General features: G+C 42.0%; 1 protein-coding gene across 2 annotated transcripts; it reads right to left on the reverse strand.

The window, feature by feature from the left end:
- Window positions 1–3,030: 3,030 nt before the first annotated feature.
- Window positions 3,031–13,144, reverse strand: LOC133561259 (centrosomal protein of 83 kDa-like). 2 transcript variants are annotated; one of them, XM_061914619.1, is made up of 5 exons: window positions 12,957–13,144; window positions 12,766–12,895; window positions 9,113–9,216; window positions 3,371–3,524; window positions 3,031–3,292 (listed from the first exon to the last, which is right to left on the reverse strand). In XM_061914619.1, exons 1-5 carry the CDS (start codon window positions 13,055–13,057, stop codon window positions 3,173–3,175), a joined length of 609 nt encoding a protein of 202 aa, XP_061770603.1. In that variant the 5' UTR covers window positions 13,058–13,144; the 3' UTR covers window positions 3,031–3,172. The 2 variants fall into 2 exon arrangements, with proteins under 2 accessions (XP_061770603.1, XP_061770604.1); XM_061914620.1 differs by having other exon boundaries at window positions 3,161–3,292; window positions 3,351–3,524.
- Window positions 13,145–16,256: the final 3,112 nt, after the last annotated feature.

Consider the following 16,256-nt stretch of genomic DNA (forward strand, 5'->3'; position numbering starts at 1 on the left):
TAAAAAGGTACCATGTGAAACATAAAAAGGTACCACGGACACATAAAAAGGTACCACGGGAAACATAAAAAGGTACCACGGACACATAAAAAGGTACCACGGGACACATAAAAAGGTACCATGGGAAACCTAAAAAGGTACCACGGACACATAAAAAGGTACCACGGGACACATAAAAAGGTACCATGTGAAACATAAAAAGGTACCACGGGACACATAAAAAGGTACCATGTGAAACATAAAAAGGTACCACGGGACACATAAAAAGGTACCATGGGAAACATAAAAAGGTACCATGGGAAACATAAAAAGGTACCATGTGAAACACTGCATCCCACACTTTGCATCGGACGTGGTGATGCATGGCTTAGTAGAAGCTGCTCGGCCATGCAAACATTCCATGAAGCTCTCTGCGTACTGTACGTGGGCTAATTGGAAGGTGACATGAAGTCTGGAGCTGTGTAGCAAGTGACTGTGCAGAGAAAGTCTTTGCACTATGCTGACCTCTCTGTCACTTGAAGCTCTCTGTGTACTGTACGTGGGCTAATTGGAAGGTGACATGAAGTCTGGAGCTGTGTAGCAAGTGACTGTGCAGAAAGTCTTTGCACTATGCTGACCTCTCTGTCACTTGAAGCTCTCTGCGTACTGTACGTGGGCTAATTGGAAGGTGACATGAAGTTTGGAGGTGTGTAGCAAGTGACTGTGCAGAAAGTCTTTGCACTATGCTGACCTCTCTGTCACTTTACCTGGCCTACCACTTGCTGGCTGAGTTGCTGTTGTTCCCAAACTCTTCCCCTTTCTTAGCATAAAGCCAAAAGTTTACTTTGGAATATTTAGGAGCAAAGAAATTTCAGGACTGGATTTGTTGCACAGGTGGCATCCTGTGACAGTTCCACGCTGGAAATCACTGAGAGCGGCCCATTCTTTCACAAATGTCTGTAGAAACAGTCTCCGTGCCTAAGTGCTTGATTTGATACACTGGGCCACGTGATTAGTGATTCTCAACATTTGGATGGCTGGCCAAATACTTTTGGCAACATAGTGTATGTTGCCATCCAAGCATTGTTATCATGGACGCCCCTGCTTATTTCGTGTTACAACAGCGTGGCTTCATAGTTAAAGAGTGTGGGTACTAGACTGGCCTGCCTGTAGTCCAGACATTGAACATGTGTGCAGGCTAAAATATGAGGTAGGAGACTGTTGAACTTAAGCTGTACATCAAGCAAGAATGGGAAAGAATGCCACTTCAAAAAAGTGTCTCCTCAGTTACTGAGTGTTGTTCAAAGGAAAGGCCATGTAACACACTGGTAAAAATGCCTTTTTTAACATGTGTTGCTGCCATTACATTCTAACTTCATGATTATTTGCAAAAAAATAATAAATACCATGAAATATCTCTTGGGCTTCACGGTGGCAGAGGGGTTAGTGCGTCTGCCTCACAATACGAAGGTCCTGCAGTCCTGGGTTCAATCCCAGGCTCGGGATCTTTCTGTGTGGAGTTTGCATGTTCTGCCTGTGACTGTGTGGGTTCTACTCCGGGTACTCCGGCTTCCTCCCACCTTCAAAGACATGCACCTGGGGATAGGCCCCTCCCACCTCCAAAGACATGCACCTGGGGGTAGGCCCCTCCCACCTCCAAAGACATGCACCTGGGGATAGGCCCCTCCCACCTCCAAAGACATGCACCTGGGGATAGGCCCCTCCCACCTCCAAAGACATGAACCTGGGGATAGGCCCCTCCCACCTCCAAAGATATTCACCTGGGGATAGGCCCCTCCCACCTCCAAAGTCATGCACCTGGGGATAGGCTCATCCCACCTCCAAAGACATGCACCTGCGGATAGGCCCCTCCCACCTCCAAAGACATGCACCTGGGGATAGGCCCATCCCACCTCCAAAGACATGCACCTGGGGATAGGCCCCTCCCACCTCCAAAGACATGCACCTGGAGATAGGCCCCTCCCACCTCCAAAGACATGCACCTGGGGGTAGGCCACTCCCACTTCCAAAGACATGCACCTGGGGATAGGCCCCTCCCACCTCCAAAGACATGCACCTGGGGATAGGCCACTCCCACTTCCAAAGACATGCACCTGGGGATAGGCCCCTCCCACCTCCAAAGACATGCACCTGGGGATAGGCCACTCCCACTTCCAAAGACATGCACCTGGGGATAGGCCCCTCCCACCTCCAAAGATATGTGTACCCTGCCTACCGCCCGATTGTAGCTGAGATAGGCGCCAGGGCTCCGCGTGACCCCAAAAGGGAATAAGCGGTAGAAATGGATGGATGGATGAAATATCTTGTCTTTGCAGTCTATTCAATTGAATATAAGTTGAAAAGGATTTGTTGTATTCTCTTTTTATTTAACATTTACACCAGCTGACTACTTCACTGCTTGTGTACTTTGTACAAGACCTAGTGTTTCCCTGAGTGTAGAGTCATAGTTTCAGCGGTGTTTTACAGATATACATGTGTGTAAACAAGTGTATTGCAGTATGTAAAACACCTGTGATGTCAGGTGTCAGAGGTCCACCTGAGGGTCCAGGTGTCAGAGGTCCACCTGAGAGTCCAGATGTCAGAGGTCCACCTGAGGGTCCAGGTGTCAGAGGTCCACCAGAGGGTCCAGGTGTCAGAGGTCCACCTGAGGGTCCAGGTGTCAGAGGTCCACCTGAGGGTCCAGGTGTCAGAGGTCCACCTGAGGGTCCAGGTGTCAGAGGTCCACCTGAGGGTCCAGGTGTCAGAGGTCCACCTGAGGGTCCAGGTGTCAGAGGTCCACCAGAGGGTCCAGGTGTCAGAGGTCCACCTGAGGGTCCAGGTGTCAGAGGTCCACCAGAGGGTCCAGGTGTCAGAGGTCCACCTGAGGGTCCAGGTGTCAGAGGTCCACCTGAGGGTCCAGGTGTCAGAGGTCCACCTGAGGGTCCAGGTGTCAGAGGTCCACCTGAGGGTCCAGGTGTCAGAGGTCCACCTGAGGGTCCAGGTGTCAGAGGTCCACCAGAGGGTCCAGGTGTCAGAGGTCCACCTGAGGGTCCAGGTGTCAGAGGTCCACCTGAGGGTCCAGGTGTCAGAGGTCCACCTGAGGGTCCAGGTGTCAGAGGTCCACCTGAGGGTCCAGGTGTCAGAGGTCCACCTGAGGGTCCAGGTGTCAGAGGTCCACCTGAGGGTCCAGGTGTCAGAGGTCCACCTGAGGGTCCAGGTGCACCAGACCTCCCAGTTCTTGGAGCTGCTGCTGCTGAGCTACTTCCAGCTGGTCCATGCGCTGCCGCAACTGAAGCATCTCCTCCTCTTCCTCCTGCACACACAACACTCCTCCTTTTAGCAACCACGCTGCTCTTCCACCTGCTACTCACCACTAGTCCAGGTCTCTCACCACACAGGACTTCTGCGTGGAGGTCAGAAGGGCGGGGCCTAAGGTGAAGGAACTGTGGTCGCCCAGCAGGAGGCGCCGGAACTCGCCGTGTCTTCTCTGAAGTTCCCGTAACCTTCTGCGCATCTGAGCATGTTCCTCCCACTGGAGAGGACGTCTGCAAGAACAACTATCAATACTACGTGTACTATCTGCACACTTATCAATACTACGTGTACTATCTGCACACTTATCAATACTACGTGTACTATCTGCACACTTATCAATACTACGTGTACTATCTGCACACTTATCAATACTACGTGTACTATCTGGCCACTTATCAATACTACGTGTACTATCTGGCCACTTATCAATACTACGTGTACTATCTGGCCACTTATCAATACTACGTGTACTATCTGGCCACTTATCAATACTACGTGTACTATCTGGCCACTTATCAATACTACGTGTACTATCTGCACACTTATCAATACTACGTGTACTATCTGCACACTTATCAATACTACGTGTACTATCTGCACACTTATCAATACTACGTGTACTATCTGCACACTTATCAATACTACGTGTACTATCTGCACACTTATCAATACTACGTGTACTATCTGCGCACTTATCAATACTACGTGTACTATCTGCACACTTATCAATACTACGTGTACTATCTGCACACTTATCAATACTACGTGTACTATCTGCACACTTATCAATACTACGTGTACTATCTGCGCACTTATCAATACTACGTGTACTATCTGCGCACTTATCAATACTACGTGTACTATCTGCACACTTATCAATACTACGTGTACTATCTGCACACTTATCAATACTACGTGTACTATCTGCACACTTATCAATACTACGTGTACTATCTGGCCACTTATCAATACTACGTGTACTATCTGGCCACTTATCAATACTACGTGTACTATCTGCACACTTATCAATACTACGTGTACTATCTGCACACTTATCAATACTACGTGTACTATCTGCACACTTATCAATACTACGTGTACTATCTGCACACTTATCAATACTACGTGTACTATCTGCACACTTATCAATACTACGTGTACTATCTGCACACTTATCAATACTACGTGTACTATCTGCACACTTATCAATACTACGTGTACTATCTGCACACTTATCAATACTACGTGTACTATCTGCACACTTATCAATACTACGTGTACTATCTGCACACTTATCAATACTACGTGTACTATCTGCACACTTATCAATACTACGTGTACTATCTGCACACTTATCAATACTACGTGTACTATCTGCACACTTATCAATACTACGTGTACTATCTGCACACTTATCAATACTACGTGTACTATCTGCACACTTATCAATACTACGTGTACTATCTGCACACTTATCAATACTACGTGTACTATCTGCACACTTATCAATACTACGTGTACTATCTGCACACTTATCAATACTACGTGTACTATCTGCACACTTATCAATACTACGTGTACTATCTGCACACTTACCAATACTACATGTACTATCTGCACACTTATCAATACTACGTGTACTATCTGCACACTTATCAATACTACGTGTACTATCTGCACACTTATCAATACTACATGTACTATCTGCACACTTATCAATACTACGTGTACTATCTGCACACTTATCAATACTACGTGTACTATCTGCACACTTATCAATACTACGTGTACTAGCTGCACACTTATCAATACTACATGTACTATCTGCACACTTATCAATACTACGTGTACTATCTGCACACTTATCAATACTACGTGTACTATCTGCACACTTATCAATACTACGTGTACTATCTGCACACTTATCAATACTACGTGTACTATCTGCACACTTATCAATACTACATGTACTATCTGCACACTTATCAATACTACGTGTACTATCTGCACACTTATCAATACTACATGTACTATCTGCACACTTATCAATACTACGTGTACTATACACAGGAAGTAGTAATATCTGGCCACTTATCAATACTACGTGTACTATCTGGCCACTTATCAATACTACGTGTACTATCTGCACACTTATCAATACTACGTGTACTATCTGGCCACTTATCAATACTACGTGTACTATCTGGCCACTTATCAATACTACGTGTACTATCTGCGCACTTATCAATACTATGTGTACTATACACAGGAAGTAGTAATATCTGTACACTTATCAATACTACGTGTACTATCTGGCCACTTATCAATACTACACACAGGAAATAGTGCTATCTGTGCACTTATCAATACTACGTAGTACTATGTGTACACTTATCAATACTATGTGTACTACACACAGGACATAGTACATCTGTGCACTAATCAATACTACGTGTACTACACACAGCAAGTAGTACTATCTGTGCACTTATCAATAGTATGTGTACTACACAGAGCAAGTAGTACTATGTGTACAATGAAGTAATACATACTACAGAGGAAGTAGTACTATGTGTACAATGAAGTAATACATACTACATAGTGGAAGTAGTACTATGTGTACAATGTAGTAATACATACTACAGAGAAAGTAGTAACATGTGTACAATGAAGTAATACATACTACAGAGGAAGTAGTACTATGTGTACAATGAAGTAATACATACTACATAGTGGAAGTAGTACTATGTGTACAATGTAGTAAATAGAGGAAGTAGCACTATGTGTACAATGAAGTAATACATAGTATAGAGGAAGTAGTACTAATGAGGTAATACATTGAAGAAGTAGTACTATGTGTACAATGAAGTAATACCTACTACATAGGGGAAGTAGTACTAATGAAGTACTAATGAAGTACAAACCCCGTTTCCATATGAGTTGGGAAATTGTGTTAGATGTAAATATAAACAGAATACAATGATTTGCAAATCCTTTTCAAGCCATATTCAGTTGAATATGCTACAAAGACAACATATTTCATGTTCAAACTCATAAACTTTGGGGTTGTTTTGCAAATAATCATTAATTCAGAATTTCATGGCTGCAACACGTGCCAAAGTAGTTGGGAAAGGGCATGTTCACCACTGTGTTGCATCACTTTTTCTTTTAACAACACTCAATAAATGTTTGGGAACTGAGGAAACTAATTGTTGAAGCTTTGAAAGTGGAATTCTTTCCCATTCTTGTTTTATGTAGAGCTTCAGTCCTTCAACAGTCCGGGGTCTCCACTGTCCTATTTTACGCTTCATAATGCGCCACACATTTTCCATGGGAGACAGGTCTGGACTGCAGGCGGGCCAGGAAAGTACCCACACTCTTTTAATAGGAAGCCACGCTGTTGTAACACTTGTTTTGCTGAAATAAGCAGGGGCGTCCATGATAACGTTGCTTGGATGACAACATATGTTGCTCCAAAAGCTGTATGTACCTTTCAGCATTAATGGTGCCTTCACAGATGTGTAAGTTACCCATGCCTTGGGCACTAATACACCCCCATACCATCACAGATGTGTAAGTTACCCATGCCTTGGGCACTAATGCACCCCCATACCATCACACATGCTGGCTTTTACACTTTGTGTGGATAACAGTCTGGATGGTTCGCTTCCCCTTTGGTCCGGATGACACAATGTCGTATATTTCCAAAAACAATTTGAAATGTGGACTCGTCAGACCACAAAACACTTTTCCACTTTGCATCAGTCCATCTTAGATGAGCTCGGGCCCAGCAAAGCTGGCGGCATTTCAGGATATTGTTGATAAATAGGTTTTGCTTTGCATAGCAGAGTTTTAACTTGCACTTACAGATGTAGCGACCAACTGTAGTTACTGACAGTGGTTTTCTGAAGTGTTCCTGAGCCCATGTGGTGATATCCTTTACACACTGATGTCGGTTTTTGATGCAGTACTGCCTAAGGGATCAAAGGTCCATAATATCATGGCTTACGTGCAGTGATTTCTCCAGATTCTCTGAACCTTTTGATGATTTTACAGAGCGTAGATGGTAAAATCCTTAAATTCCTTGCAATAGATTGTTGAGAAATGTTGTTCTAAAACTGTTTGCTTACAAAGTGGTGACCCTCACCCCATCCTTGTTTGTCAATGACTTAGCATTTCATGGAAGCTGCTTTTATAGCCAATCATGGCACCCACCTGTTCCCAATTAGCCTGCACACCTGTGGGATGTTCCAAATAAGTGTTTGATGAGCATTCCTCAACTTTATCAGTATTTATTGCCACCTTTCCCAACTTCTTTGTCACGTGTTGCTGGCATAACATTTCTACAGTTAATGATTATTTGCAAAAAAAACAAAAGTTTATGAGTTTGAACATGAAATATGTTGTCTTTGTAGCATATTCAACTGAATATGGCTTGAAAAGGATTTGCAAATCATTGTATTCTGTTTATATTTACATCTAACACAATTTCCCAACTCATATGGAAACGGGGTTTGTAATACATAGTACATAGAGGAAGTAGTACTAATGAAGTAAGACATAGAGGAAGTAGTACTAATGAAGTAATACATAGATAAGTAGTACTAATGAAGAAATACATAGATAAGTAGTACTAATGAAGTAATTCATAGATAAGTAGTACCAATGAAGTAAGACATAGAGGAAGTAGTACTAATGAAGACATAGAGGAATTAGTACCAATGAAGAAATACATAGATAAGTAGTACTAATGAAGTAATACTTAGAGGAAGTAGTACTAATGAAGTAATACCTAGATAAGTAGTACTAATGAAGTAAGACATAGAGGAAGTAGTACCAATGAAGAAATACATAGATAAGTAGTACTAATGAAGTAATACATATATAAGTAGTACTAATGAAGTAATACATATATAATTAGTACTAATGAAGTAATACATAGAGGAAGTAGTACTAATGAAGTAAGACATAGAGGAATTAGTACCAATGAAGTAAGACATAGAGGAAGTAGTACCAATGAAGAAATACATAGATAAGTAGTACTAATGAAGTAATACATAGAGGAAGTAGTACTAATGAAGTAATACATAGATATGTAGTACTAATGAAGTAATACATAGATAAGTAGTACTAATGAAGTAATACATATATAAGTAGTACCAATGAAGTAAGACATAGAGGAAGTAGTAATAATGAAGTAATACATAGATAAGTAGTACTAATGAAGTAATACATAGATAAGTAGTACTAATCAAGTAATACATAGAGGAAGTAGTACTAATGAAGTAAGACAGAGGAATTAGTACTAATGAAGAAATACATAGATAAGTAGTACTAATGAAGTAATACATAGAGGAAAAAGTAATAATGAAGTAATACATAGAGGAAGTAGTACTAATGAAGTAATACATAGATAAGTAGTATTAATGAAGTAAGACATAGAGGAAGTAGTACTAATGAAGTAATACATAGATAAGTAGTACTAATCAAGTAGATAAGTAGTACTAATGAAGTAATACATAGAGGAAATAGTACTAATGAAGAAATACATAGATAAGTAGTACTAATTAAGTAATACATAGAGGAAGTAGTACTAATGAAGTAATACATAGATAAGTAGTACTAATGAAGTAATACATACATAAGTAGTACAAATGAAGTAATACATAGATAAGTAGTACTAAATGAAGTAATACATAGATAAGTAGTACTAATGAAGTAATACATAGATAAGTAGTACTAAATGAAGTAATACATATATAAGTAGTACTAATGAAGTAATACATAGATAAGTAGTACTAAATGAAGTAATACTGACTTGTTGGCAGCAGCAGCTTCCAGTTTGATTTGTTCCATTTGTGCTTCTAGAAGCTGGATGGTGTTCTGCAGACTTCTCTCTTTCTTCTGGCTCTGACTTCTCCTCTGCACAAACACATCATGCTTCTTAGCTTCACACTTCAGCTTCTTAGCTTCACACTTCAGCTTCTTAGCTTCACACTTCAGCTTCTTAGCTTCACACTTCAGCTTCTTATGTTGACACTTCAGCTTCTTAGCTTCACACTTCAGCTTCTTAGCTTCACACTTCAGCTTCTTAGCTTCACACTTCAGCTTCTCATCTTTACACTTCAGCTTCTTATGTTGACACTTCAGCTTCTCATCTTTACACTTCAGCTTCTTATGTTGACACTTCAGCTTCTCATCTTTACACTTCAGCTTCTTATGTTGACACTTCAGCTTCTCATCTTTACACTTCAGCTTCTTATGTTGACACTTCAGCTTCTCATCTTTACACTTCAGCTTCTTATGTTGACACTTCAGCTTCTCATCTTTACACTTCAGCTTCTTATCTTTACACTTCAACTTCTTATCTTTACACTTCAGCTTCTTATCTTTACACTTCAGCTTCTTAGCTTCACACTTCAGCTTCTTAGCTTCACACTTCAGCTTCTTAGCTTCACACTTCAGCTTCTTAGCTTCACACTTCAGCTTCTTATGTTGACACTTCAGCTTCTTAGCTTCACACTTCAGCTTCTTAGCTTCACACTTCAGCTTCTTAGCTTCACACTTCAGCTTCTCATCTTTACACTTCAGCTTCTTATGTTGACACTTCAGCTTCTCATCTTTACACTTCAGCTTCTTATGTTGACACTTCAGCTTCTCATCTTTACACTTCAGCTTCTTATGTTGACACTTCAGCTTCTCATCTTTACACTTCAGCTTCTTATGTTGACACTTCAGCTTCTCATCTTTACACTTCAGCTTCTTATGTTGACACTTCAGCTTCTCATCTTTACACTTCAGCTTCTTATCTTTACACTTCAACTTCTTATCTTTACACTTCAGCTTCTTATCTTTACACTTCAGCTTCTTATCTTTACACTTCAGCTTTTTATCTTTACACTTCAGCTTCTCATTTTTACACTTCAGCTTCTTATGTTGACACTTCAGCTTCTCATCTTTACACTTCAGCTTCTCATCTTTACACTTCAGCTTCTCATCTTTACACTTCAGCTTCTCAGCTTCACACTTCAGCTTCTTATGTTGACACTTCAGCTTCTTATGTTGACACTTCAGCTTCTTATGTTGACACTTCAGCTTCTTATGTTGACACTTCAGCTTCTTATGTTGACACTTCAGCTTCTTATGTTGACACTTCAGCTTCTTATGTTGACACTTCAGCTTCTCATCTTTACACTTCAGCTTCTCATCTTTACACTTCAGCTTCTTATCTTTACACTTCAGCTTCTTATCTTTACACTTCAGCTTCTCATATTTACACTTCAGCTTCTCATCTTTACACTTCAGCTTCTCATCTTTACACTTCAGCTTCTTATGTTGACATTTCAGCTTCTTATCTTTACACTTCAGCTTCTTATGTTGAGACTTCAGCTTCTTATCTTGACACTTCAGCTTCTTATCTTTACACTTCAGCTTCTTATCTTTACACTTCAGCTTCTTATGTTGACACTTCAGCTTCTTATCTTTACACTTCAGCTTCTTATGTTGACACTTCAGCTTCTTATGTTGACACTTCAGCTTCTTATCTTGACACTTCAGCTTCTTATGTTGACACTTCAGCTTCTTATGTTGACACTTCAGCTTTTTATCTTTACACTTCAGCTTCTTAGCTTCACACTTCAGCTTCTTAGCTTCACACTTCAGCTTCTTAGCTTCACACTTCAGCTTCTTATGTTGACACTTCAGCTTCTTATGTTGACACTTCAGCTTCTTATGTTGACACTTCAGCTTCTTATGTTGACACTTCAGCTTCTTATGTTGACACTTCAGCTTCTTATGTTGACACTTCAGCTTCTTATGTTGACACTTCAGCTTCTTTCCCAAACATTGTCTTGTGTGCCACATTTAGTCATCTTGTGTGAATGAAGTGTCCTGCTAGTGTGAGTGTGGCGCGTGTAGTTCCAACTACGTACACTAGATGGCATCATCACTCTCATATATATCCTTATGGATAAGAAAAAAATAAGAGCAAAACAATCGGTATGCAACAGGGAAAAGGTAAAATTGTAAGAATTAATAAGAATGATTAATTATGTATGTAATATGTAATGTCAGAATTAAATCATTCAATAGTCAACTATAAAACAAATATTTGTTTTAAAAAATAAATGAGTATTTATATATAAAAAATATCAATATGCCCCTGCATACTTTGACTATTCAGTGTGGTGGAAAAAGTTTAGACACCCATGATATTAAACGTTATTAAACTCAAAATAAAATACAAAGCTCAGTGAAGTCAATCAATTGAAAAAAAAACAACAAAAAACATTAACATACTCAATATAATTAATTATATAATTATTATAATTAATAACATGAATATAATAAAAAAATGACAAACAATAATAAAGAATTTTACCTGAACATTAATATTTATTTACAGCCAGAATTTTTGATACACTAAGTTCACAATTGCATTATTCTATTTTCACACGGGGAAAAACATCCATGTAAGAAAAATATGGCCAAAAAATTGAAAGAAAGCTGAAATGTTCTAACAATTAATAATAATGTACTTAATCAACTATAATACCAAGCAGACACAATATTTTGTCTTTAAATATGTCGGTTTTTAGCATTTTTTACCACCGCAAATTCTGGACTATAAGCACTATTTTTTTCTACACTTTGATCCCTGCTGCTTATAAAACGGTGTGGCTAACTTGTGGATTGTTGTTGTTTTACAGCCATAATGCAACCAGTAACACTTATAAGGTGTGTTATGGTTTGTGCTACGGCGCCATCTTTTGGACGACTTTGCTCACTGCAGCCCTTCTGTTTAGACTCAACTTTCAACCTCAAGTTTCACATTTTACAATTTCTACAGGCATGGATTCTTCCTTCATCGCTCTGTTAGTAAGTTTTACAATACAACTAAAACAATTTTTTCTTAGTAAATAGTGCCATGTGTATATTTGTACGTGCTATTGGAATGTCATCAAACCAGCGTTGTTAGCATGAGCTAATATGCTAACAGGTTTAAAGAGTGTCCGTGTTAGCATTGTTAACTTAGAATGCCATTGTTTTTGTATTGTTTCACTTCCATAAATTCCTCAGTAAATTCAGCAAAAGGTGGAGTTATGTTTAGCTGATTGGAGAGCTAGCTTGCGCAGCTAGTGGCTCCATGACCATGACTGATGCTTCTTTTGCTCGGCCGTTTTGAAACAATGAAAGTACGTCAATACACATTCACAAATATTTCTGTGTGAACAACTAGCGTATATCTGAGGTGTGGCTAATATATGGAAACTATGTCAAATGGAGCGGGTGTGCTCTATCCACTGCAAGATATGGCAAATAAAAAATATCAAAATGGCCTCCACATTACATTCTCTGACTTTTCAGTTTGTGGCCCTTGGTGGAAAAAGTTTGGACTGCTGACCTCTTCATGAGCCAAACAAAAGGCAGTAGAATGTAGGAGAAAAGACAAGAAGTCATGCAAGAAAGTACCTTCTTCTGAGCGACAGCTGCCTTCTGCAACTTCTCTTTCAGCTGAGAGTACTTCTCTTCCATCTTGGCCTGGCGCTCCTGCAGCTTGTGTTTGTCCTCCAACCAGACCAGGTGACTCTCCTCCACGCGCCTGCAGGAGCCAGCCAGCGTCATGCCATCATCACAACAACAACATTTCCAGCCATAGCAACCTCTCAGCCTCGTGTTGGCTCCTCTCCGCTTGAGCCCGCACGCTCCTCAGCTCCTCCCTCATGTTGTCCACTTTGGCCCTCAGCTGCTGGTTGGCTTCCATCAGCTCGGCTTCAGAGCGCGACAAAGTTCCCAGTTCCCCGCAGAGTTCCTGCTGCTTCTAATAAACACACACAGTGGTGATGTTCTTCATGAGAAGTATGGACAGCACATATTCATCAATGAAACCATTGCAGGTATGCAGTATTGCCGCCAACAGCGGGGCACACCTGTCACCATCCAGGAGACCACCACACCTGTCACCATCCAGGAGACCACCACACCTGTCACCATCAGGGAGACCACCACACCTGTCACCATCAGGGAGACCACCACACCTGTCACCATCCAGGAGACCACCACACCTGTCACCATCCAGGAGACCACCACACCTGTCACCATCCAGGAGACCACCACACCTGTCACCATCAGGGAGACCACCACACCTGTCACCATCCAGGAGACCACCACACCTGTCACCATCCAGGAGACCACCACACCTGTCACCATCAGGGAGACCACCACACCTGTCACCATCCAGGAGACCACCACACCTGTCACCATCCAGGAGACCACCACACCTGTCACCATCAGGGAGACCACCACACCTGTCACCATCCAGGAGACCACCACACCTGTCACCATCCAGGAGACCACCACACCTGTCACCATCAGGGAGACCACCACACCTGTCACCATCCAGGAGACCACCACACCTGTCACCATCCAGGAGACCACCACACCTGTCACCATCCAGGAGACCACCACACCTGTCACCATCAGGGAGACCACCACACCTGTCACCATCCAGGAGACCACCACACCTGTCACCATCCAGGAGACCACCACACCTGTCACCATCAGGGAGACCACCACACCTGTCACCATCCAGGAGACCACCACACCTGTCACCATCCAGGAGACCACCACACCTGTCACCATCGAGGAGACCACCACACCTGTCACCATCCAGGAGACCACCACACCTGTCACCATCAGGGAGACCACCACACCTGTCACCATCCAGGAGACCACCACACCTGTCACCATCAGGGAGACCACCACACCTGTCACCATCCAGGATACCACCACACCTGTCACCATCCAGGAGACCACCACACCTGTCACCATCCAGGAGACCACCACACCTGTCACCATCCAGGAGACCACCACACCTGTCACCATCCAGGAGACCACCACACCTGTCACCATCCAGGAGACCACCACACATTCCAAACATGTCAACAAACCATGAAAGGACTGGACCACTGCAACTTTTACAACAACTGAAAGAAGGAACATCAATCCCCAACCAAACTTGTCTTTCTTCAAACTGCCAACTGGCTGCAGTAACAATAACTCATGTGTTGACTAGTTGACCACACTAGTCTGCTAACAACCTAACTCATGTGTTGACTAGTTGACCACACTAGTCTGCTAACAACCTAACTCATGTGTTGACTAGTTGACCACACTAGTCTGCTAACAACCTAACTCGTGTGTTGACTAGTTGACCACACTAGTCTGCTAACAACCTAACTCATGTGTTGACTAGTTGACCACACTAGTCTGCTAACAACCTAACTCATGTGTTGACTAGTTGACCACACTAGTCTGCTAACAACCTAACTCATGTGTTGACTAGTTGACCACACTAGTCTGCTAACAACCTAACTCATGTGTTGACTAGTTGACCACACTAGTCTGCTAACAACCTAACTCATGTGTTGACTAGTTGACCACACTAGTCTGCTAACAACCTAACTCGTGTGTTGACTAGTTGACCACACTAGTCTGCTAACAACCTAACTCGTGTGTTGACTAGTTGACCACACTAGTCTGCTAACAACCTAACTCATGTGTTGACTAGTTGACCACACTAGTCTGCTAACAACCTAACTCATGTGTTGACTAGTTGACCACACTAGTCTGCTAACAACCTAACTCGTGTGTTGACTAGTTGACCACACTAGTCTGCTAACAACCTAACTCATGTGTTGACTAGTTGACCACACTAGTCTGCTAACAACCTAACTCGTGTGTTGACTAGTTGACCACACTAGTCTGCTAACAACCTAACTCATGTGTTGACTAGTTGACCACACTAGTCTGCTAACAACCTAACTCGTGTGTTGACTAGTTGACCACACTAGTCTGCTAACAACCTAACTCGTGTGTTGACTAGTTGACCACACTAGTCTGCTAACAACCTAACTCATGTGTTGACTAGTTGACCACACTAGTCTGCTAACAACCTAACTCATGTGTTGACTAGTCGACCACACTAGTCTGCTAACAACCTAACTCGTGTGTTGACTAGTTGACCACACTAGTCTGCTAACAACCTAACTCATGTGTTGACTAGTTGACCACACTAGTCTGCTAACAACCTAACTCGTGTGTTGACTAGTTGACCACACTAGTCTGCTAACAACCTAACTCGTGTGTTGACTAGTTGACCACACTAGTCTGCTAACAACCTAACTCGTGTGTTGACTAGTTGACCACACTAGTCTGCTAACAACCTAACTCGTGTGTTGACTAGTTGACCACACTAGTCTGCTAACAACCTAACTCATGTGTTGACTAGTTGACCACACTAGTCTGCTAACAACCTAACTCATGTGTTGACTAGTTGACCACACTAGTCTGCTAACAACCTAACTCATGTGTTGACTAGTTGACCACACTAGTCTGCTAACAACCTAACTCGTGTGTTGACTAGTTGACCACACTAGTCTGCTAACAACCTAACTCGTGTGTTGACTAGTTGACCACACTAGTCTGCTAACAACCTAACTCGTGTGTTGACTAGTTGACCACACTAGTCCGCTAACAACCTAACTCATGTGTTGACTAGTTGACCACACTAGTCCGCTAACAACCTAACTCATGTGTTGACTAGTTGACCACACTAGTCTGCTAACAACCTAACTCATGTGTTGACTAGTCGACCACACTAGTCAGCTAACAACCTAACTCGTGTGTTGACTAGTCGACCACACTAGTCTGCTAACAACCTAACTCGTGTGTTGACTAGTTGACCACACTAGTCTGCTAACAACCTAACTCGTGTGTTGACTAGTTGACCACACTAGTCTGCTAACAACCTAACTCATGTGTTGACTAGTTGACCACACTAGTCTGCTAACAACCTAACTCGTGTGTTGACTAGTTGACCACACTAGTCTGCTAACAACCTAACTCGTGTGTTGACTAGTTGACCACACTAGTCTGCTAACAACCTAACTCGTGTGTTGACT

Source organism: Nerophis ophidion, linkage group LG10, assembly GCF_033978795.1.
Source record: "Nerophis ophidion isolate RoL-2023_Sa linkage group LG10, RoL_Noph_v1.0, whole genome shotgun sequence".
NCBI lineage: Eukaryota > Metazoa > Chordata > Actinopteri > Syngnathiformes > Syngnathidae > Nerophis > Nerophis ophidion.